The sequence below is a fragment of the Xiphias gladius genome, chromosome 3 (assembly GCF_016859285.1).
Source record: "Xiphias gladius isolate SHS-SW01 ecotype Sanya breed wild chromosome 3, ASM1685928v1, whole genome shotgun sequence".
NCBI classification, from domain to species: domain Eukaryota; kingdom Metazoa; phylum Chordata; class Actinopteri; order Istiophoriformes; family Xiphiidae; genus Xiphias; species Xiphias gladius.
The window spans coordinates 18,995,046-19,020,702 of NC_053402.1; the positions used below are offsets into that span (position 1 = coordinate 18,995,046).

The window sequence follows — 25,657 nt, forward strand, 5'->3', positions numbered from 1 at the left end:
GTTTTTATTGCACTTCCAAGTTAGTTAAAAACAAACAATAGTGCAATTAACTATACACGCATTACATAAAAAGGTACCGTGCAGCATACAAACAAGCGTAATACAAAGCAACAACATCTGCAGTTTGATTTTTTTTTTTTTTTTTTTTTCTTTCTTTTCATACATGTAGCTCGGAGCTGCCTGCAGCTGCAGTAAAAAAAAAAAGACCTGCTTCTGAGCAGGAGACAGGGCTGACTGTGCAATGACTCATCAAGGCTGTCCACAGTGGGAAGATTTTAGTTTTGAGGCTGGTTATCGCATGGGGTTGAGAAGCAGACAGTACTGTAAAATTATCTTTAAAAAGCCAATTATTTGTCTCAGATTTCTTAATGGTTATCCACTATAATAAAATAAGGTGTACAATGTATACCCCAGGAGGTCTTCATATTGTAACGTATTCAAGTGTAAAGAAAAATGAATAAATGTGAAAACGGTCAAATATAAATTGGGGGCATCTGTCCGCTTCGGTATAATTTCTTGTTATAAAAGCTTATTAAAAAAAAAAAAAAAAATCATCTTTGGTCCATGCTCAAACCCATGACTTGGCAAAACTTTGGTTTCAAACTACAACAATGAACACAAAGAAAGCTACACAGGATTTACACATCTGAACTGCTTTAGGGAGCAGAACCAGAAGCATTCAGGGCTCTGATCAGTTAAAGCAAACCTAATATCAAAATGCACCTGGGTCTGCATTTAAGACATAAAGGACGGTAAAAAATAACAAAGTCTGCATAAATTATACTACAAAAGCATCAATGGCCTGATTAGAAAGGTTTCTGTTGAAATAGAAGGGAACAGATGGGGCACAGCATGGTAAATAAGGTGTCACTTCTTAAATGATCCACATCACTGACTGGGGGTTTTATGTGTACTCTAGATTCAGTTTCTTCAATGATATATACATTGTGAAAATAAAAATAAACAGAGAAGCACCTGTTATTTTCAGCAGAGTACAGCTGCATTAGAATAGTAACTGACAAAGCAAAATTATCCAATCAGTCAAGTGTTAACCAAGTTTCATGTCAAGGATTACAGCCAAGACAAGCAGCAAAACAAAGGAAAAATCAGAGCATTTGGTGGAAACTCTGTACAAACAGCTCCAAAATCCTTTGGTTTCTATGAAACACAATTAACCTAGATCCTGAATATGTCATCCAGGAAATGGTTTGCTTGATCAAACAGACACACATATGCACACGCGCACACACACGCACGCGCACGCACACACGCACACACAAACTGATAATCCCATAGGTAAGAGTCTGTATGGCCATGGCAGCCAAGGCGACTTAGCTACAGAGTTCAACATCTGTTTCCAGTTCCAAGTTCACATGGCTCACTGCATCAACAGTTCCAGGTAATGCAAGCCCGTCCGGGACCTAATGAAAACTAACTGTCTCTGATGAACATGTCAGCACAAGGGCACGTGAGAGAGTGTGTGTGTGTCTGTGTGTCTGTGTGTGTCTGTGTGTGTCTGTGTGTGTCTGTATGTGTCTGTGTGTGTGAGAGAGAGAGAGACAGAGAGAGCCAAAGACAGGGCAGGGTTTGTCACTGAATGTTCTCAACACTATTCCAGCAGTGCGTGAGGGACGACCGCCTTCTAGGAAAGGCAATGCAAATATGGCACACTTCGAGAGAGAGAGAAAGAAGAGAGCGAGTAGTGTTTTAGCTCTAAGCCATACCTTCATGAGGGGAGTACCACAGCTTATTGTTGCCACAAGTCCTAACTCTTGTGATGCTATCTCTCCCTGATGTAGCAAGGCTCACGCCAATGTCTCACATTGTCAAAGGGGTTGGGTTGGGGGGTGTTGCTAGTAGGGTAACAGAGGTGGTTGCGTGACAGGATAGGGTGGGGGGTATGTGGCACCTCATCAGCAACCGCATTGGTTACTGTGGGTTTCTGGCCTCACTTGCAAAACAGAACCCCTTGCCTTCCCGTCTTTTCCCATTCCTGCACCCTCCCTCCTCCATCCTGCCAGCGCCTTCAGCTGGAAAGCTCAGCAAGGGTTTATTTTCACGGATGGGGAGTGAAAACAGCCCTCTCTTTGTTTTGGCTGCCGTGCCGTTCCCAGTGGAGGAGGCGCGGGATCTTGAGGACTGGGGCTGGGCCTCATTGCGGCCACGTGGAGGAGGAGGATGGTGAGGGTTGGGGGCGTCCGGGTATGGGTCCCTCTCAGACGGGGTGCGAGGGCAGCTCCAGGAGGGTGGGTGTTGGCGTTGAGGCCAGGTGATGGAAGCCAACCTCTGTGCTTTCTGCTATGGTAATGTCCGCATCTTCCCCTTTCCCTCGCTGGCGACGGATGGCACTGAAATATGCATTCATCAGCTGCATGATCTCAGTCAGCTGTGACAGAGAAAGAGAGGGAGAGAGGGGTCAGATTGGTGGCAGTCTCAGTGTCTGTCTGGCACTGTCACAAGAGGGTGGAGAAGGATGATGTCATCCAGCTGCTAGAATAACTGGATCCTCCAGAAGCCGAGGATGATGTTGTTTGGCAGATTCTTGCGGACACACACACACACACACCCCTTGATCAGAAAAAAAAAAAAAAAAAAAGGCCTGACATGTGTGTGGATATTTCATCACTTTGACATATTTTGCTCAGCAGCTGTTGCAGAAAAGAAATGAAGGGAGGGCACTGCGGAGGAGTTCATTTGTTCCTCTGTCTCTCAGTTAACCTGACCTTGGTGGCCATGACCACCAAAACCACCACGACCATTACCCTTACTCTAGTCCTGCTCGTGCTTGCCTAAACAGTCTGTGAGAGCCCTGACTGAAACAGACTGCGAACTTCAACCTTCACCTACTCTTCAACTTTAACTGTAACCCTTGAATCAGCAGCTAATCTTGCCCTCACTCTTAACTCAAGGCCTGACCATAATCACCCCCTGCAAATCCGCTCGCTTTTCTTTTTCCCTGCCCGGTAGCTCAAAACCCTGCAGCTTCATGTCAGAGCAATACGAGGCCTCTCAAGTTTGTAAAAGTAGATGCCTCTCTGAGTTGCACTTCAATTCGCCTGTGCATCCAATACATAAATAAAAGCCACTTTTGTGCCCCATGAGACATCACAGAGGGATTTTTTGTTCCATGTGGGAAGATGCAAGCAAATCTGCCCAGTGAAAGGCAAGACTTGTTCTCTCCTGAAAAAAATGGTCTGTTTGGAAGAACATCCATGCTTCTGAGAAATGTTTTGCCTAATATTTTAATCTAACCACTGCAATAAAACCCACCCCCAGTTGCCATTTAATGCCAGGAAGTTAGACTTTTGGTGGTTAGCATGTGGCAGGTTGTATACTCTCTATTTAGATCAAATTAATGAGTGTTTTTAAAGTGGGTCAGAGAGCTGGAGGGAGGGGGGGTATCATGAGCAGACAGCGTGCTTCTTTCACTTACTCTGCAGAACACTGCATAGTGATAAGGCCACTTGCCCTGCACTGTACACAAACCGAATCCTGCCTACGGTGGATATAGATTGTGTCTAAGCTCAGTGTAGAAACGGCTCTAATGAAAACGACATTTTACTCCCCTTCACCAGCTGTATCTTCAGCCTGTATCTGCGAACGTGGGACACGATGCCACTGTACCTTGGTGGTTTCAAATAGCAGATCCCGATCCCCAGCCGTGATCTTGAAGGTGTTGCTGTCAGACACACCGTAGGAGCAGATCTGGCCATAAGGAAAGGACTCCAGGGCCTCTGCTTCTCCCTGCCGATAGAGAGACACGGATGTAGCAGCTACACCCAGCCACAGCTTCTGTGAAAAACTCCCCGTCGAACTCTGCAGTGAAGGAAGCGGTAAGCAGATGTCAAAACAGTGCAGAGTTATCCCTTAATTTACCTCAAAAGTCCAAGTGGCTCTTAAGCACTGAGGGAGCAAAACCTTTAAAAAAATAAAAAGAAAAAAATAAAAATCCTAAAATAAAACTAAAGCGTGACCTCACAATACTCACAATATAAAAGTCCACTTCATAAAGAGTGCATCCAAAGCCTGACCACTGGCGTGCAATTGTGAGGTAGGCGGCCATACTGTCCCTGCGGCTGTAGCCAGCCAGGCCTTTCCAGCGCTCCAAGATGGATCCCATGACGGCCGCTGCCTCCTCCTTCAACCGGCTCCGCAGACGCTTGTCGTGCTCCACCTTTTGCTTGTGCGCTGCTGTAGCTGTGTGGCTCCACAGCGTCCCCGCCAGTAGGCCTGTGGGGAAGCGCTGTGTCGTCGGGCAGCCCTGAGCCGCCACCAGACAAGGAGGCAGGGCTTGCGGTGCAGAGAGGGACATGAGGACCCGAGCTTCGAGCATGTGACCTGGGAAAAGCTCGTCCAGAGGCGGGCAGGGGGCGTGCGTGCTGAAGTCACCCATCAGACACTGGAGCCTCAGTGCAGCTAGGGCCTGCAGGTCCTCTTCACAGGCTGGCAGCTGGCCCCGCACTACCATCTCATGGCACTGCAGCACAAATGCCAAAATAAGGATGAACAAGGAGAGACAAAACAAAACGAAAATAAGGTACAATGTGTCAGTAATAGCCTCAGTCCTTCCATCAATCTATTCTACCCCACCCTGTTTTATTTTGTCCCATAACTCTTTTATGGGAGTCCTCGGGAAAAATTTTCTAATGAATCCAGTGCTGGCTGCCTTTTTCCCCCCTCTGCACCACAGCCAGTGCTCTTAGTCATGCTTTTTATGCACTGTGTTTTATTGCAATCACAGCCCGTAAGCCATTAATGATTGTTAAGTACAAACATAATAATCCAATGAAATTCGAGGAATGAATCATTGCAGGACAATAAATTATATCGCATTATCACTCTCAAAAGGTAACTCTGCCCTTTGAGGGGTCGTGGCCTGCCCTATTACCTGCTCAAAGAGGAAGAGATACTCAATGCTGTCCACAGATATGCTGTCAGCATCCAACAGGCAGTAGAGCTTGAAACAGAGTTTCCATTGGGATTTAGACTCTGACTCTTTGGTGGAGAAGCTGCACAGAAGAGGAACAGAAAGGGTTAGAAAGCTGTGGCAGGGAACAAATATTGTAATACAAAAATAGCAAACCAATAATCTTAAGCCTCGATGTTAATATATTACAAGATATTGCCTCCCGGATGTTTAATATTGTTGTTTACTAACTTGGCGGTTTGCTGAGTTTCATGTTTACCCTGTCACTCAGAACTGCGAGGCCTACGACTGTTAAAAAAAAAAAAAAAAAACACTGATCCCCTTTATTCCAGCTGGATCCCTTATCGCTTCATTCAAGACTTTGCCTTGAACAACCAAATGACATCAGCTTCACCTTGGCTATCCAGCGGCTGGGCTGGCTATGCTGACAGAAACAAGTCCAGTTTCCCAGTAGGGTGTCATGTTTGACCAACAAGACCAAGACAAGGTCACCAGTTATCAAGGATGCTGGATAACATTCACGATGGGAGTTGAACAAGTCAAGATAAATACACAATCCACCAGTGACAAATACCTCAGATTCCTGAAACTAGACTAGGTGTTTTGATAGCGTGTCTCTCTACTTGGTTATATTGTGTCTGACTTCCTCGCAGTGTCTGTCTGTTTCACACGGTGAAAACTGGCTGATGGACTTTGCAGACCTGGTCAGGATGTCTGCGATCAGAGCGCTGCCTGCCACCGGCTGCTCCCACAGGGCGTTCTGCTCGTACAGTGCAAACGTGTTTTTGCTCTCCTGCAGGCTGAGCTTCTCCTGCAGCCTTCGAACCACCTGTTGAGGCGCAAGGGGACAGGTAGACAGACAGATGATTAGACTCCAAGAGTGAAAAGAGGCTGTGATTATCATGCTTGTTAATGTCACTAGGGTCCAGACCAGGCTGGGGCATTCTGAGCAGGAACGTGTGAGAAGATGAAACACTGAGGAAAAACTTGCTACAAGTAGAATACAGACAACTGCGCCCAAACCTCATTGGCAGTAGTGTGTGAGCTGATGTAAAGCTGGCAGGATCCAGGGCCAGGATAGTGAACTGTGCACAGCATTTCCTGCCTGCTCATCAGCATCTGGATCTCCTCCCAGGATGGCACACACTCTCGACACTTGGTCTTCTCCAGAGCCTCGCTGATGAATGACGCATAGTTATCCATCTCAGACTCGGGACTTTGGCTCTGAATCCTGCAAGAAAGAGTGAGAAGGTGAGATGTGTGTGTGTGTGTGTGTGTGTGTGTGTGTGTGTGTGTGTGTGCGCTCATACAAGCTCATTTACATTTGCTAGATATGAAATGGATCTATTCAATACTTAAAAGGGAAAACTTGTTAATGCTCATGATTTTAACAGTGACTCAAAGTCTGTTAAGTGTTTTGCTGTGATTATGGACTTTGCGTCATCCTTTTGATTCAACTGAGTTCTTTATTTTCTTTGGGCTGGCAATGCTAGAAAGTCAATGAGCCGAGGAATGACAAATGTTCTCACTTTAGCTCTTTTGGACTTAAAAGGCTCAACATCCCTCAATCCTTCAAAGAAAAGGAAAATGGCAAAGAAAACATGTTTGACTTTGGGTAGCGCACGAAACAGGAAAAGGTGTTTCCGCTCCTGTGGACCAGAGTGACCTGCCGCTTCCTCCCAGTGGAGCATCCAGGAGTGGTAGGTGAGTGTATGTGTGTGTGGTGTTGTTTTAAAAGAGGGGAGAAAAAGGCAGTGGACGACAAACTCCAACTGGAGCTTGAAGTCTCACACACTTTGCAGAGTGTGAGAAGTGTGAAATACAACCTAATGGAGTTGCGAGCTCATCCCTGCGTAAACACCGAGTGGAAAATAGGAAGGAAACAATTATACTAAGATGTTCGTCCCAAAATATACAAAACAGAGGACGGAGAGAGGCGAACAAGAGGGCCTCAAACATTCTGTCAGACAGAGAGAGGCCCTCTCATTCCCTCCGATGCCGCGCTCGCTCATAACTATATGGCCACAGGGTGGGATTTGTCCTGCTGAAACATAATTACGAATGTTCCACAGAGTCCGTGTGATCCTTCCTATACTCTCCTCTTCTCTTTACCCTCTTCTGCTCTTTCCTCCTCTCTTGCCCCCTCCTCCGCCTCTGTGCTTTCTTTCTTCTGGCCTATTCTCTCTGACAGCAGACATTCCCTGGGGGTTTCTCAGGGCACTGGGGGAGTGGAGGAGGGTTTCTGGGCCCACTGCCCAGCTCCAGTCTTAGCTCTGCCCAGCTGCAGCCTCAGCACTGATCCACAGAGTGAGAGAGTGCGTGAGAGCGACAGCAAGACGTATCAAAACACATAGGCAGTGAGTTCCACAGCGTTATTATGAATCGCCATTGCGTGCAACTGTTCCATTAACTGGAGGCAGATTCCCAGTACAGAATTATAGATAGAAAACTATAGTGGTTTGATGGCATGGCGTTAGACAGAAAATCTGGAGCAGGAGATTAGCACTGCTAATAACTTAGATTGGCATGCTTGACAGAGGGGCTAATTCAGACCTGCAAATCCAGCCCTGAAACACTGGATCTGTCTGAGGGAACACGCTAACAATGTGAAGGCTTATGACTCTACTAAATCTAAACTGGTGGTATGGCATGCTGACTCCTTCTTTCTAGACCCCAGTCTAGACCCCAGGTTTTTTCTGCTACTACACACTACTAGTTCACCTTTATCTCCCGGCATTCAACCTGTTCTCCCTCGCTCACTCGACATAAAATAAACACTGCAATATTACTGTTAGCTGACAACTGTGGTTTCTACTACCTTAAACTGTCAACATAGATGAATTCGCTGGAGTGTTTTCCACTTGTCTACCACAAGTCATGTTTCCCAGTAGGACAAATCAGGGCCAGAAAAAACAAGAAAAATTCCATGTTTTCCACTCGCAATTACAAGTGGGAGATGTTGTGAACAGCTTTCTTCAGTCAGCAGGATTTAGTTATGCTAAATCCAACATGAATAAATCCAACCTGAATGCTGCATTCACATAATATTGCAAAAGAAAAAAAAAAAAAAAAAAAAAAGCTTTATACTTGGAAACAGATGTCACGTCAGCTTACAAGTCAGACTCCTGAGGACTCAAAGTTTGGATTTATTTTCCAAAATATATAGCAATAACAAGAAAATGCTGGTGCTCTAAATAGTATATCTGTGGCAGAGTATGAAGAGTATATTCAATTGAGTTAAGCTATTTTCGTTACATATGGAAACCTAAATACAATCTCAACACCTCACTTCTAAGTGGATTTTTCTGTTCTGATTCTTCTTTTCTGATTCTAATTTTTCTGTGGTCGGTATTTAATTTTAATCAGTACTTTTAACCGTAAACTAAGTTTTATTCCGTGTGTGTATCTCACCTCTTGAGGTGGAATCGCAGGTACTTGAGCACAGTGGGCCCAGGCAGGAAGGTGCAGCTCATGCAGGTGAGAAGCTGCCAGTAGCGGAGGTGTGCGGCAGTGTACGGGGCCGGGGTGTAGCTCGTCTGCTTCACCAGCTGGCAGTAGACCTCGTCGCGGAGGGGCCGCAGGTCCAAGCAGGTCTGCAGCACGCCCTGGATAATGGGAACCGGCTCCCGTGCTGACTCCAGCTGCTGCAGGCAGTTGAAGAGCTTCACGGCCTCCTCACGCACTGAGCCGTAGCCTTTCCCACTGTGGTCTGCAGAGAGGAGGAAGAGCCGTGCAATACTGTGTTAATGCCTTGACTTCTTGCTACTAGAAAAGGTTTTTCTATGTTTTGCCTTTTACCTCCCCAGGATATATGTATAATGTTAACATTTGGTCATGTGAACTTCATTGAGTTATAGCAAGAGCTTATGTTGTAAAAAAAAACAACAACAATCACTATCATCTTACTTACTGTGATTGGGTCTTACTGTTCCAATCTTTTTGTTTTGTGGTGTGCTCCTGTTTTCACTTGTTTTCACTTGTTTTAATGAAACAGCCAAGCCAAGAGAGTGTGTTGTTATAGTGACCTGCATTGCATTGTGCTTAATACTGCCTCTCGGCAACTTAAACAGCACAGTAATCAGAGATTACACCGCTTCTTTCCATTTAGCATCAAAGTCCTTGAACTGCAGTTACGTAAAATGTTGCTAATTGTACACAGATAAAGACTTAAGTGGTCACTTTTTGTAAGACAGCATAAGTAACTATTAACATAGTAAAGCTGTGCATTTGTTATAACAGCGTAAGGGAAGACTCAGCCAATCAGCACTTTCTCAAACTGCTGTAGAAATGGTTTATCGTTATTATAACTTATATGATAATGTATGTATGTTAACTACTTACATGTGTGCTCCAAGCTGCCATAGGGGAAGGGAAGCAGAGGGGCGTACAGGGGTTCCTGGGTGTACTTCAGGATGATGTTGTGCTGGTAGATGTGCTCCACTACCTCCGGGTTGAACTTATTCTCCTAAAGTAGACGAGTGAAAAACATTGTGACGATAACATCAACAGACACGGTAAGGAACGCACTTTCATGTGCGTTCGATATGCCTGCGGCCAACCTGAAGGCAAGTCAGTGAGTGGGTGATTGAGGGTGTGCGAGTTTGTCTGTCAGGGGTGACCGGGGTCAATTTGACCAGGGTCACAATTCAGCTCTGGCAACTTTCAAAGCCGCAGGAAGGTCAAGTGATGACCCAGCAAACCACACTGGCATGACTGACACGTTATATTTTATCTGCTGGTGTCAATGAGTTTCGTGTGCGTGTGTGTTTGTGTCTCTCAATGCCTATGTGGATAGATCCTCCAGAGGTACAGATGGCTTCCATGCTACTGCCCTCCAGCACCTGTTGCTCATTAGTAACGTTGCCACTGCTCTGGCTCTCTCCTGCCTCTGCACTAACCCCCCCACGCCCAGCAACCCTTTCTCTCTGGCTACAGGACAAGCCCGCTTCGCCCCCTCCTTAGTGGGGCAAAGTTGACACATTCTTCTGAAGTGTTTGGTGCACACTGGTGACAGGCTTGTGTGTTTGAACTGTGGGAATGAGATGCTGCTCTGTGGGCCACATGCAGCAGGATACAGCACCACAACCCAGATGATATTCATATACTGTACATACATGGTTACCCCAGATGGTCTCTTTTTCCCTTTGGTCTTCCACTGACGCACGCAGTAGTTCGACATTTTGGGAAATACACTTATTCTCTTTCTTGCCAGTGCTGGATGAGAAGATTGATACCATTGTCATGTCCGCGCAGAAGATAGGAAGCCACAGCCAGCAGCCGGCTAACTTAGCTTGACGCTAGCACAAATACTGGAAATGGGGAAACAGCTAGTCTCAGTTAGCTTCATACTTATCGTAACCTAGAGACAGCGAGTGGTATTAATCTTTGCTTCTAACTCTCGCAAGAAAGTGAATAAGCGCATTTCCAAAAATGTTGAACCATTTCTTTAAAAGGATAATTCTGTTTCTTTACAACTTGGGTCGTGTTTTAATGTTTTTTCCATCATTTCTATCAGTTATGATAATATTGTGCTCACCGAAGTAATAATGCTAAGATCTGGTAATATGGCAACATTTCTACCATTGCAACAAGGTCAATGGAGGCAAAACACACAGGCAGTCAGATGATAAAACGGTTTGTAAACAAGTGAAGAGTTTAGCTAGTTTATCTAAACTACTTTATTTGGAGGTAAAACCAAAACTGAGAGCACAAATCCCTCAGTGCACAGGAAAACTGTTTGCACAACTACTGGAAGTGCAGTAGGTGAGAGTTGAGTCAGGAAGTCTACGTATTAACTGTGATTAATGTTTACAATTGACAGTTTAGGTAACAATTTCACAATTTGCCCTAGCTGGCAATGTTGCTGCACTCCCACATTTCAGAAATTAACTTGTTGACTACCGTGTTACTATTACAGATAGGAATGATGCCCATGTTTTAATAGACAAGAGCTATCCTTTAAATGTAATGTGTGGTGGATTTCAAAACCCATTTAATCTGTTCCTAAGATCTTCTCTCCATTTTTCTCTCTTTCGCACATTGCCTCTGGCTATAGGTTCAAAAACTGTAATCCTTTCACTCCCTTCTGTCTGTGGCTGGAACATGAATCTATGTTTTAAAGATAAGCATGCAGTTCTGTTCACACAAAGCCTCTTCTGTTCATTTTCTCTTTGATTTCCCTCAGCAGCAGTCCTAACCTCACACTTGAGCAGGGGAAAATACCACGCCTATTTGAGAAAGTGTGCCTGTGTGTAAAGGTGAGAAAGAGAAGAAGCGACAGACTGAGGGAAAATGTTAAAGACTGAGGAAGAGTTTTCAGAGGAAAAAAGCCAAAACAATGAATGAGGAGCACATTAAAAGCAGGTCCCCTCTCTTCCTCTAAAACATAAGCTTGGCCCCTCATGATGAGGCAGACAGGGGCAGACGGAGGCAAGCAGATTAACCACTTTCTTTGAGATTAGAGACTCTCGTTGGGAGATTACAGAGACAGGAGGCCATGCAAAGGACTGCTTATCTGGCCCTGCTGCTTCACGCCGAGCCGTCCTCCACCTCCTCTGCCAAAGCTGCCCCTCTCGTCACCCCAGGGGCAGACTGATGCAAGACGAGTCATCTGTCTGCTCAATGAGATTCCAGCACGCCGAGTTCTCTAGCAACCCCTGGTCTAAAAATATGGCTGTCCCTTATAAAGACACTCGCTCCACGTGAGAAGGTAAAGGAAAAAAGCATAATTTCAAACCCTATGAATCCACTTTTTCTGAGCGCTGAATAACTGGAAATACCTCTATCTTCAAATGACTGTTCTGCTTCAGGTCTGTTATTCTGTTCTGTCCCACTGTAGTGGGATAAAATGAGGTCATTCAAAAGAGAAAGGCAAGCAGAGGAAACTTTGGACTCCTGGCTCAATATGGCTGTCTGGTTTCCATGGTAACGGAGCAGAAGGGGAAATAATGTGTAGCTCAATGACTGTTTGTGTGTGGCGGCTCTTATCACAGGTAGTTTGGCAGCAACTGTTTGTATATGTATGTTTGCATGTTGCGTGGCCCACCTCGATGTCTCGGATCAGGAGCTGTGTTGGCGTTTCCACGGGTGCTTTGGTATCAATGATTTTCTGGATGGCACATGCCCAGTGCACAGCCTCGTTGAAGTGCTTGGTGTATAGCCTGTAGCAATGCTTCCGCCCATATACTGTGATGCCCCAGTAGCCTGAAAGAAATACACAAAAAAATTTTTATGTGCCTGGTATTTGTAATTCAAACTGCACCTAAACTGATAGTGTAATTTAAGAAAACGGGGAAGAGACCAGTGAAATGTTCACCACGTGGGACACCCAACATATCTGGCGTGACTCCCTCGCCCCGACTTCCTCTCTCGGTTTCACTACGGATCAAAGGTCAGGTTGAGAGGAACCTCGGACCACGCCCAAACCAAAAAAGACCAGTTATTCTACAGATGAAGTAGGACAAAAGTGTTAATCCCCCTCAGTGAGTCTCTTCTCTTCGCAATAAAAGTGCGCAAGGCGTGCTTCCTCCTTGTGCAGAGGAAGTATTAGACATACCCCAGGCAGTCTGCAGCCCCATGGCTGTTATCAGGCTTTCCTGCTACGTGACTTGGCACCACGTCTTTCTTTGTTTAGGTTCTTGGTGAGGTACAAACCCAAAATGAAGAGGTTTTACAACTGAGATCATGACATGGTGGTATTGCCATTTCCCACTTTGAACCTTTCTGGTGCCCTTACATTAACTCTGGTGTAAAGGGTCAATTATGCCACAGATGGAACCCTTAAAGGGAAGTGGCTTAGGCAGAACACAAAACTATTCAGTAGTGAAACAGCCAATATAGCTCGTGACAACGCCACTGTTGTAAAGGCACTTCTGTCCAGAAAAGTCCCATGGCATATTGAGTTAGTAGGAACTACGTTTTTATTTGGGTTTGTAAACTGGTTGGAGATTTTAAGTGGTTTGGTGAATTCAGCAGGACATAATCCCTTCCAATGATGGACACACAGACAGACGTAGACAGGGGGTGACATGCTTGAGTAATACATTATCTGTTTCTCTTCCCATTCAGCAATGACGCTCGTCTTTAATATCAATGTCTTTTGTCTCTTTCATCCGAGAAATGGAAGGGAGATGCCCCTGCTGATTACTCAGATGTGAGGTGTTTGGACCAGCCTTGAACCATGTTTTGGACCAAACACAGCTGGGGCTTCCCAAACTTACTCAGTATTACAGCTCTCCTGGGAAGGGAAATTGGACCACAAGACGTCACATGCATATCAAAAACCCTGAACAGCCTCTTGGGAATTTCTGAAAGTGTCTGGTCACTACACCAGAAATGAACACATGTAATTGGACGCTATAGAGATTACGGGCAAGAATACACAGGCATGAGTCAGCTATGCATCAGCCCATCTCGGCATTATTAAGTGCATACATATGTGCATTGCTCACCTGTTTCTTTGTAGGTCTGCTTGTCGGGCCAGATTACAGAGCAGAGGTTAGTGAGGACAAGTGTGCCCAGTCTGCGGGCTCCTTTCTCTGGTCCGCTGTAGTAGTCAAGTGAGTCCTGGCTCAGCACAAACCAGTATCGACGCTGCTTAATCCAGTTTCCTCGCACTTCCCTCAACAGCCACCCTTCAAATAACATATACACACATACGTCATATGAGGATTCAACGTTGAAATTAAATAACACAGTGGCTCTAATACATGCCAGAAGAGCTGCAACGATTATTTGATTAATTCATTAGTTGATGGACAGGAAACTGTCAACTATTTTACTAAGCAATTAAGTAATTTTTAAAGCAAAAATTGCCAAACATTTAATGGTCCAAATTCTCAAATGTGAAGGTCTGCTGTTTTTTCTTGTCTTACCTTATATTAAACCAAATACCTTTGGGTTTTGTACTGTTGGTTGGGTAAAGCAAGACATTTGAAGATGTCACCTTGAGCTCTATTGCGACAGACATTTTTCGCAGTTTTCTGATCTTTTGTAGACAAAACAATTAAATCGAAAAAAAAAATGCTCTACATGCTAGAATTAGCCCCATACATCACCAGGGCAGGGTATTGTTTGATATTTTTGATTCTCATGTCATAAATATTATCCAAAAACTGGTGTTGGTATAACTTTTTCCAATACCTTACTTTGAAAAATATACTCACTACCCTTATTTCAATTTCAATTAACAAAATACAGCTATATCAATTTATAGCATTGGTTTTCCTCTGCTTGGAGAATCACATAGGCAGAGTCTTGAGGCAATTTTGATAGCATCAAGTAAGTTTTCGATCATGATGATACATTTTAAATGGACACCAATACTTTCTTCCACTCCTTTTATTTTGCTACAAGACAAAGTCTTATGTGGACAAAAACTACACACAAAGACACAAGAATTTCCCTTGAAAAGTCTGGGTGGTAGGTGGGCTAGTCATGGAGCTGCTAAACCAGTGCTGCCACACCATGTCTTCACTAAGAATAATCCGCAAAGCATGTAATTATCCATAAAGTTTGTAGCAGTCTGCATGTGACTGCCTTGTTGGGGTAAATACTAGGGGATAAAAATACAGCCAGTTAATGGCATAGGCATTAAAGCCTGCATGCAGCCAACATAATTACCACTTTAGAGGTTGACAGAGTGAAAAAACTAGGGAGAGAGAAAGAGAGTGAGAGGTACTGGAACAGTGTGACAGTTGGAGACAAAGAGTAAAGCAGACATGCCTTCAGCCAGCACATAGGCATGCTCACTGATTTTGCCAGGCCTGGCTCTACGATGCAAGACTGTTGAGTTCCCAAAGTCCTGAGGGTTTGGAAAGACTGCAACAGCCCAGATCCACTTTTCCCAAACAGCAGTGAACCTCTTCTTCCCCCTAAGCTATGTGTGGAAATTGTTCCTAATAAATATTTAATCTCAGAGTAGATGAATAAACTAGTTTGGCAGAGCTCTGACCAGATGCTGCCCGGAGAGAAACAGACAGAGGAGGATTGAAGAGTCCTGGTAGGGGGTCAGGGTTTATCCAGAGGGCTGATGGACGGGCTGGCAGAGCGTTTAAGCAGGCCACCTGGACCGATACTAGGCTGGGTGGGACTATCTGAGGGGGCAAGGCACTGCTATACATTGGCATTGTGCCATAGGTGTGGTGGCTGTGCATGTGAATGCATATAGTTTGTGCATGCATACTTCGGAGTGGTTTTGAAAGAACAATTAGGCAATGTACCTTCAACTTCCTACCATGTGAAAACGGCAACGACACCATACCAGCATCACAACTTCCTTTGTGGTTAGCAAGCTGCATGCCACCTGTCCACCTGCGCCATCGGTTGCCGTCCTTGCTTCCAAGTGGTTTTCGAGGCGGCGCAAAGCTTCCACTGCCTCGCTACTACTCCGAAATAAAAATAAAGACAACGGAGGGGGTGAAGGCTCAGCCTCTCAGGCTATGCTCCATGTTTGAGAATGCTTCTATATGATATAAGTTCCAGGTTTGAACCCAACATAAACCCCCCTGATATAGCCCAAAGTAATAACCCTGGAGGTACTTAACACCACATCAGAGGGGGGCAGCATCAAAACCCAATGTGAAACGGATAAATAAAAACCATGAGGTAAGTCAGGCTAAGCTTGCAGACAGACTGAATGTGGGACGGGGGAGGCAGACAAGCTGGCTGGGTGAGAGACATGGAGAGAAGGGCATGCCTGCTACCTTGACGCCTCTCTTGCAGACATGGGACATCCCAAAGATACCGCTCTTTTTGGGAACTTTAAACAGTGCGATAAGAAAAGGCAAAAAAGGAGAGAGACAGAAAGAAAGAGGGAGCAGCAGAGCCCTGGGACCCCCTGTATACCCCTCCCATGGTCCTCCATCTGGATCCCATCTCTGTGGCCTGCTAATGTCTCCCCTGGGGGCCATGGCTCGCCCTTAATTTGTTTCATTTGTGACCCCTGACCCCCAGCACCCTGCCCCCTCAAACACAGATTGAGAAAACAATCTCTCTCTGTGCATTTCCATCTCTTAACTGCAAGCCTCTAGTCACTTTCTTAGTACTGAATATTTGTTCCATGGATTTTTAAATAAAATTATAATGAAATATGGGCATCGCAAATAAAACAGACACCTCACTTCAAAGTTCACTACTAAAATTTGGTTCACATGCAAATTTGGAATTTTGCTCTGCAGGCCTTTGTATGCTTGCGTTTCACGAGAAACCTGTTTAGGATCATCACTAAAATTAAAGCACCATTTCATTTTAGGAACTTTAGGCAAACATTTTCCTCTTTAAACGCTAAACTCTTAGGTCACCTCCTGGACCAAAAGCCATAAAATCGGCTTCATATTACGGTTTTGTAAAAACAGTTTAAAATCAGACAGAAAGGGCTTTTTGTTTTTTGTTTTTTACCTTGCTCTGTCAAAGTCTACAGTAACACATAAACACTGGTGATGACCAAAGATTGAGTTGCAGTTTACTGGAGCATGAGAAGCTCTGCATCATGTGAGGAGCAGTTCTGTAAATCAACAAAGGTATGTCAATAAACCAATGTCAGCATCTCTCCACCTCCTCTGTGTTTTACAATTCACCCCCCCACATCGGTCTATATCTGAAATGTTGGTGGCCTATTTTAGATACTGGGCTAATATTCACCCCATGTGGCTGATATTCAAAGTGACGTAATCAAGGGCCCAAGTAAAGTAGCTTTCCTCTGTTTTGAAGGAAACGTGTCTCCATACACTTCCCCACCAACAGCAAGAAAGGGACAGAGAGGGGACAGCAGTAAGGGAGGGGCGTTAGCCAAAGGGCGCATGGTAACTGCTGTCAGAATTAGGCAATCTGACTGCCGCCATTCCAAACAGGACGTAACTTATCCAAGTGCTGGCATTTTACTGCTCCCTTTCAGTAGCAGGCCAAGAAGAAAAAAAAAGAAAATAAAATCACACTGAAATATCCTATGAGATCATTCCTCAAAAGCATCAGACACGCAAGATGGGGCTCCTGATGCCAGGAGCTATCCTTACATGAACACACAGACCGGTGGGAGGGTGGGAGCAGCTGTGGGCCACATGTGGTCAGAGAGGGGTTTGGCTACAGGGTGACAGCACAGCATGGAGCTGCGACAGTGCTTATTAGGAGACAATTAGGGTAATGAAATATATATACTGTACTTAATGAGATGAACAGCATCAACTTGGCCCTGCAAGGACTTCTTTTATTAACTGAAGAACAAAGTAGTGGTGCAATTAAAGATTATTTTCATCATTGATTCAGTTGTAAATTATTGTGTTTGATTCATCTATTGATTGTTTGGTCTGTAAAATGTAAAAAAGACAGTTTCCAAGAGCTCAAGGTGATGTCTTCAATTTGCATGTTTTGTCTGAGAAACAGTCCAACACACAAAAGGTGCTCAGATTGCGTAAATATGAAACCAAAAAAGCAGCGAATCACTGAGTTTAAGAAGCTGGAACCAGGGAATTTTTAGCATTTTTGCCTGTTGATAATCAAAACTGTTGTCATTCAATTTCCTAACTACTGACCAAGTAACTGACTTCTTGTTTCAGCAGTATGACTTTCCTCACCACAGCTCTATCACAGCAGGTGGACGCATTCAAGGCATCTAAGGCAGAACAGATTAATGGCGGTGTAGTGTGCTGTGTTTGTTTTGTGAATAAGACTCACCCTTGACCAGCAGTTCAGGCTCTTCCTCCAGGCCCATCTTATTCTTCTCAATGATCAGGGTCTTCATCTCTTCAGACACCTCAGAGACAGTGTGCCTGAGTGGAAGAGTAGAAAGAGAATGTAGATAACTCTGCTTCCCTCTGACCTCAAGTCTTCCCCTGACCACCCCCCCCCCCCATTTGGATAGCTAATTGGCCCAGAGACACACAGTTGGCTGCCCCCCCCCCCATGTGACTCTGCGCCAACTACAAGCCTCTCTGCTAGTCTTAGGTGGGGGTCACACAGGGGGGAATGGAAGAAGTGCCACAAATATCTGTCCTCCAGCGTTCTCCCGCTTTCCCTCCATAGCAGCACGTAAGAACACAAACACACACTGATACATACCACGCCACTGTGGACAGCTCGTCTCTCTTTTATCACTTTGGCCGGCGAGCCGGGCAGGCAACTGAAAATAAACGTGACAGAGCGACGCCGGCCTGACTCCCAGCCAGTTCGCGCCGGTGAGAGGAAGGCAGAAGGTTCAAGAGGTCACGGCGGTGGATAGTTAAAACCATAAACATCAAAAACATCTGTAAATCTGTTGAACTGCTGATCTTTTCCTCCCCTCTTCAACGCCTCACCATCACATTTGCAGCTACCTCCACACACAGCGATTCTTCAGCATCTGGTCAGGCAATGTTGTAGACAAATTCAGACTTTGTTATCTCAGGCCAAGGTCCATTTCCAGTCTATAAGATTGTTTAGAAGGTTTATCTCTCCTCATTTATTTATCTAATTACTCGTTTATTTTCTCTATTTCCTGGGTCTAACTAGTATGTGGGGTACAAGTGACAAACCCCTCCTTCCTTCCTGTCCTCCTCCTCCTGGGATTACTGCTCAGGAAATGAATCAAGCCCTTCCTCCCAGCGATTTTTGGCCTCTAGTTACCTACTCATTCGCCAGCTGATTTATGTCTCTATTGATCTGATAATTCCTAGAAGGTTCCTCCTCACGGAAGGCAGCAATAGTCAATGAGTCTGAATATAGCCTTATCTGCTTTGACTCAGCTTACTTGACTACAGAGGCCATTTCCTTTCTTTCCGTGTGCACTGACCTGATCCTGTCTAAACCATGGTCTGGCAAGTTGATCCATGTGACATTACTTCTCAAACAGTGGCTTTTATACACACAATTTGTTCCCTTAATGAAACGTATTTGCAGTTGTAGATCCTAACTGACTGGCATCTCTAATTTAGGCTAATGTCCAGACAGGGAAACTCTATATGGTGGGACATTTTTTCTGTAGGTGTATATAAACTCATTCAGGGCATCACCAGAAAGCAGAAGTGAGAAGGAGAGATTCAGGATCCTGTCACATTATACTCGGTCAGGCTGTACTACTAAGCCCGCTCGCCTGCTACAGCAGCAGCCTACCGGGACCTCTGACAGTCCTTGCATCCACAGATTCCACTTTAAGGCATTAAAATAAACACAGACATGTGAGGACGTCTCTTATTTGAGGTTGTTAATAACCCCTGCTACATCACGGAGGCATGCACGCAGACAGGCAGAGTTAGTCTATATGCAGCCCAAATGGGACAAGGATTAGAAATATAGAAAAACTACACCTCGACTGGAGAATATAGCTTTGTGTACACAGCGGGCGTGTTAATGTTCAATGCCTTGGATTATTGTGGGCTATTGTTTGTGACTGGCTTGCATCCAAAATGTCAACAGAAATAAAAAAATAAAAAACAATCCTTACACTTAGTTTCTAAATCTCAATTTAGTATACACTAGTATTACAACTAGGCCGAGTCTGAACTTATAAACAACTGGTGTAACCAACGGGGGTTTTATAGAAAAAAAAGAAGTGACTTTCAACTTTACAGTACATTGAAGAGGTTATATAGTACACGTGGCTGTCCATCTTGGAAGAAAATTATTGTTCGAAATCAAACTTGGTTCTCATGTCTGCAGATTTCTAAAAAAATGTGGACATTTTACCATAATGCTAGCACAGACAGAATTTTGTTTTTTCTGCCCCTAACTGCGCAATCCCCATCTTTAACATTCTGAAAATCCATCTGAAAATTTTACAAGTCAACTTCAGTGCCCCGTTTTGGTCACGTAGAGAGGGTTTCAGGGATTACGAGAGGACAGAAGCACAGGTCCAAACCCAAAGTTTGACCTTCAGCAGCACAAACTATCATGACCTTCAATTTAAATGTTGCCTCGGCAGAGTCAATATGTCTATTGTGTCCAAAAAGCCAGGCTAATGTCTAAAATCTGTCACTGAGACTGGCTGGAGACGACAGCAGTAAAGTAAAGCCGCTTCTATAAAAAGTCTCTCATTATGATAACAAACTGTTGTTGTAATCAGATTTTTTTGTTCTTCCTCTCTTTCATGTTGTAACATTTTGTTACAACTTACCAAATTATAAGAAACGTGTCATTATGAGGAGATAAATTAATATGTCACTATAATAAGACACATTCACACGTTGTTATAAAGAGTAAATGATCTGGGACATTATTAATAATGTAACAAATGTTAAATGATGGCTAGAAAAAACAAGACAACAGATTTAATAGCAGAAGAAACACACACACACACACACACACACACACACACACACACACACACACACACACACACACACACACACACACACAGCTCTCTGTAGTTATTGAACAAAAAGTGAAGCTTGTTAACAGGAATGGGCCTGTTTCAAACAAACCTAATGGCAAATAGATTCTAAAATGAAGTTTAAAAGTATTATGTGCACCTCCAGCACCCAAACACACTCACTAAGGTCCCATTGTTCAATAGTGTTATGACTCCGTAGGTAACAGGCACTCATTCTTTCTTCTGTACATCCCCAATATATTTCACCCTTCATCTTAGTGAATGTTTAACCAAGACAATGCAATTTGTCTAAACCGGGTTATTTTCTTCAGTGTCATTAGGGTACAATATTGTAAAACTTAAGCCTCTGACTGGACGTTTTTTTTCATCGTAACAACAACATTTCAGTTTTGAAAATGTTTCACCATGCATCCAGAGAGTTGAGAGTGGAGGGAGGAAGAACCATACATGGCCGAAGAAGGCTTGTTTCTTATCTTCTCGTGTGTTCGGAGCTAGTGTGTTTGTCAGTTAACATCTGCACGACACGATTCAATCAATTGTTTCTTTCCAGCCACACTCCAATCTATGGTGTAACAAAATAAAACACTGCAGACAAATTAAAAAAAATAAGAAAGAACATGTAATACAGCTTGGGGCAACTGTTTGAGCACTGTTGATGTGAGGGCTTTGGATCTCCACAGCTGTCCAGCAGTCCTACCCCCACCCCCACATGCAACCACCCCCACATTCCCAGAAGCCCCAGCAGAGGCCGTGATGGTGGGGCCTTTAGTGTTATACTTCCTGTGGAGTGCAGGAAACAATTTGACATGGGGATTAAGCAGCACGGAGAATAGGGCGAGTGTACATCTACAGAGAGCACCTCTCTCTCTCTCTCTCTCACTCTTTCGCCCTCCCCTGAGGACTAAACATCAGCTTCCACAGGGGAGGAGTGTAATTTAAATTTGACACTACTAAACGCTGAAGCTCGAAATTCGTTGAAAATCAAGGTTTTTCTTATGCTCTGTGGTTTCGGTCTTGTTTGAGATGAACACACCGACTGTACACTAGTACAGTTTTTGTTTTGTCATTTAAAAAGAAGTTAAAAAAAAAATTGTCTGCAATCCTGATTGCATAGATCCGCTCAGACCAGCCTACTTTGTGGCTGCCCCATGAAGTAGGAGAAGGTAAGTCAGAAAACAAGAAACATGATTTGAGAGAGGAACAAATATTTCCCTATAACCCCCCCTCCCAGTTTATTCATTCATAAATCTAAAGCATGTATCAACGTCCTGTGCAACTGCGTAAGCGCAAATGTCCTGTAACCTCTGTAGAGGACATTTGAGAGACTGTGTGATCACTGTGTGATATATGTCAAAGTGAGAATGAGGAGAGACAGAGATGAGCTGTTCAATACCGATCCGTTTATCATTAACTGTCACCACTACCAGTTTGTGTGTGCCCTATTTTCTCAATTTCGCACATGCAATTTCACATCTCTGCTATATGTAGTCAACACACAGGCATATGGGCATTTTTGCTTAAAAAAAAAAAAAAAGACTCAAAATGATTACATGATTATCAAAAGTTTCTCTGTTGATTGATTTATTGACTAATTTGTTTAGCACTAATACAGAGTTCAGATGTTAGTGAGGTTACAAGCAACCAAGTAACTGACTAGTACGAAAAAAGTCGAGAGCAACACAGCTAAAGAAAGTGGGGAAAAAAAAGAAAAAGAAAACAATTTAAAATGGACACAATGAGTATCAAGCACAATTAAAGCACAATGGGCCAACTGCTGTATACAGCAGCTTCAGGTGTTGCTGGACCGTCTCATTCTTCTCATCAATTTGGAAACAGGACTTCCTTTTTTTCCTTTTGCCATATTCCACTGGCCTACATAACTTAAAACCCACAACATATAGCATAATGGTGTATCATTAAATACCAATGATACTGTAAAACACACTACTGCATTATTAAAAGATCCCAAGCATCCACACACATTGGCTAACCTCTGCTCAGGTTCAGCTGGGTGGAGATTTCCTGGGAATTACACGAGGTCACCGAATTCCACATGCTAGAGAGAAACGTGTACGATGTCTCGCCCTAACAGGTGCAACAAAACTAACAGGAGAGCCAGGGCAATGTAAATTCACTGTAGTTTGTACATGCCCACACAGTCCTGAGAAGAGCTCTAATTAACCAAAGTAAGTGAAAACACCTCTGTGACTGTGAGGTTAAGTGGTTAGCTTTTTATCAGCATTAAAGCTATGAATTTTAATGCCGCTGTAATAAAGGCTATTTGGGATTTCAGCTACCTCAGTAACCGTAATGCCTGTAAATCTTATCCATCATGCCGGTCTTGACGTGCTGTTATTGCTGAAAGTACAGTTTACAATGGGCACTTCCAAAGATTAAAAATAGTTCAGGAATCAGAGGCCGTGTCTGCTCACGCTGGTCGTTTAAATCTTAATTACGAGCAATCAAGTGGGTAAAACTGTTCACGTCAGCCTCTGAGTTGAAAGAGTTGTAGTTTGTAAGATACTGGGAATTTTTGACAGCAACAATATCTCCCACTTGTGTCGAAAAAACCGGTTGCTGACCGTTAAATAAAATCTAATATTAGCACTAATACATCTGATTCTGCTCATCTAAAAAGGAGCTATGCACGGTTTGTTTGTATCTGGTCCAATTCTAATGCATAACAAAGCAAAGATAGTTAACTCAGGCTATTTAAACAGTGTGAATACAAGGGTAGCAGTTGGCGTAACCATGCGTGAACACACCGAAGTCGGAATAACAGGAGGCTTTCCTGTCCTTCCCACACAGTGTCCCTTCTAAAGACACTGTGTGAATCTACTCTATAAAGCCAGAGACTGACTCAAGCATACAGTACGGCCTGTTCCTAAATACTGAAATAAGCTCATCACAACTAATGAGCATATTGTCGGCAGGCCTTTCACGGTGACACACTTAAATCCACCGACTATGAGCAGCACCATGAGTTGATTAGTTTGTGAGCGTCTGTCGGGTGGTAGCTGCTGGAGCGATGAGTAATTGATTTCAGTCCAGGGTCTAATCAAAACGCAGAGACGCTAATTAAAGTTAGAAAAGTAGTGTCCTTGCTCTCGGGCTCAGATGACCGCAGTGGAAACAGCAGACATGTCCCAGCATACAAAGTGGGTCCTTGTGACCACAAGAACAAGCACATTTGCAAAAATGACCCTTGTGCCGATGTGTCACAGAAATACTTGGAGCTTTATCTGATGGATGAAAAGCCCAGATGGATCCAAAAAGGCATTCAAACAAATGAACTCAAACCAGCTGCCTTTTTGTTGCTTTCCAGGCTCATGTACTGTACACAAATGACAGCCATACATCATGTTACACAGATTTTATTAGACATCTGAGCAAGCACCGAGGATAAATAACACTATCATCAAACAGCTTTCATCAAAAATACAGTGGGGCATACTGCAGCACTAAATAATCTCAGTTTCTCTTTGTAGAAATCCCTCTCCCTCTCTCCTGTCCCTATCCCCTCCCCCACAGTGCATGGGCTGGCTGCATGGGCCTCTGGCTGAAGCTGGGCTGGTGGGAAAATGGGAATGTGGTGATTAAGACTGGGCCTATATGACCTCCCAGCTAAAAATACGCTGTTTACCCAAGACCACTGCCAAGAAACTCTGGACTACGCAGAAGGGAGAGTAAAAAAGTCATGTTTTGAGAAAGGAGGAGGTGGGGGGGGGGGGGCTGTGTATGTGTGTGTGAGACAGGAAGTCTGAGTTTGTGACTGAAGGACAGTGTGTTGATCAGCAAGAAATGATTATGATAGCGTTTTTAAAAAGTCTGAATGAAGTGGCTCTGATAGTGAAAACTTGGTGATGTGAATTAAAACTTTCTATATTTGTTGATGTTGTAAACAGGGTCAGTCTCTGTGGTGGTTGGATGGTTGACATACAGGCTGACAGACACTCAGACAGGCAATTACCAGGGGCCCACTTCTAAGCTTTTCACGCAAACACTCGCAATGTTTCATGCATACACTCACTCATGCACACACACATATATATTCATACACATGAAATACATTATCAAACACTGGCCTCTTTCAGCCAATACCGCCTGGCAGCCCACTCCAAAATATGTCAAGTTTTTGAAGGTCAAAAGCCATCGAAGAAGAAGGGGGAGGGGGGCTAATGAGAAAGCAGATGGAACAAACGGTGAGAAAGAGAAATGGAGAAGTCCCCAAGTGTCCACTTTCCTTCTGGTAAAGTTTGTACTCTGCCCTCCCCTAGCTATGAGAAGGAGTGAGGAAAGTGGCGATGAAAAAATTAGTGATGATGTGAACACAGCGGGAGGGAGCAAACTGCTTGCCACTTTGTGTTGACTGAGAAACAGACAGGGAAGATATGCCCATCACGCACACCTGACAGAGGTGAGTGCAAGCACACAACAATCGCTGTTACAGGACTCCTGACATAGACCAAATAAAATTATCCCGTGAAGACTTTGATCCCGGCCTCTCCAGATCAGTCTCTGCCAGTAAAAATCACTCAAAAGTTTTTTTGTCTTTTTTGACCCATATTGAAACATAATAATGATAATAATAATAATATATGACAAATGTGAAAAATACCCGTAAGTTGACTGTGCATGTGGCCCTGCTGCTATGTTTGTGTAATTGAAATTCTTTTAGAAGACTCAAAAAAAAACCTTAATACGCAAAAATCTTAGTACTTTCACACATGTATTTTAACACATAGTATATAAAATACATTGGTAATACTCTGACGGCAAAACTTTGTCCAGGAATTCCAGGAGACCCCTGAAATGGCCCGCACTCTAGATCTCCAGACATGTGTCTGTACCCGCCACTGTGTTTTGACAGAGGCGGGCCTATCTAACCACATCAGGCCTGCAGCACAATGAATTATCTGAGCATTACCATATTAACCTCAGTCTAGTAGAACAAACATAAATCCCCGCGGTTCATCACCATCAAATCTGAGCCATTACTCATACTAATAGTTGAGAGTGATGTCTCCCTCTGGACAGTTCAATTCAATAGCTCAATAAAAGTACAAAGTAAACCAGAGCTGCCCATCCTGTTACGTGAGACTAAAGATAAATGGATATGGCACCATTTGCTATATCGCAATGCCATGACTTATCAGCGCCTGGCTTGGCTTTCCCTCCATACAGCTGAACTTCTGGGTGTGTCTGTTTATTGGCCAGGTAATGACCAAGCACTGCGCTTTCTAATCTCTGCACTCAGTGCAACAATCACTGCCGGGCTTTTAACACACTCCCTTAAAAACCAGCAGTTAATTATGCTATGTGGCTCGAGGCCACCTCCACTATATTGTAGAAGTGACACACACATACACACGCACAGACACACATCCGAGCCACACCTCTTTTAGGAGTGCTGCTGAGGTAGGACTGAGTCA

General features: G+C 44.0%; 1 protein-coding gene across 2 annotated transcripts in view; it reads right to left on the reverse strand.

Moving 5' to 3' along the window:
- Positions 1–149: 149 nt before the first annotated feature.
- plekhh3 (pleckstrin homology, MyTH4 and FERM domain containing H3) overlaps positions 150–25,657 on the reverse strand; it is a 33,380-nt gene continuing 7,872 nt past the window's right edge. For both annotated transcript variants that reach the window (XM_040120838.1, XM_040120843.1), the window contains exons 3-13: positions 17,597–17,691; positions 13,378–13,560; positions 11,973–12,130; positions 9,269–9,392; positions 8,339–8,636; positions 5,951–6,158; positions 5,629–5,756; positions 4,889–5,009; positions 3,989–4,477; positions 3,625–3,816; positions 150–2,386 (exon numbers count right to left, since the gene is read on the reverse strand). In XM_040120838.1, coding sequence (XP_039976772.1) covers positions 2,216–2,386; positions 3,625–3,816; positions 3,989–4,477; positions 4,889–5,009; positions 5,629–5,756; positions 5,951–6,158; positions 8,339–8,636; positions 9,269–9,392; positions 11,973–12,130; positions 13,378–13,560; positions 17,597–17,691 — 2,167 coding nt within the window. In that variant the 3' untranslated portion in view covers positions 150–2,215. The remainder of the gene's footprint in view (positions 2,387–3,624; positions 3,817–3,988; positions 4,478–4,888; positions 5,010–5,628; positions 5,757–5,950; positions 6,159–8,338; positions 8,637–9,268; positions 9,393–11,972; positions 12,131–13,377; positions 13,561–17,596; positions 17,692–25,657) is intronic.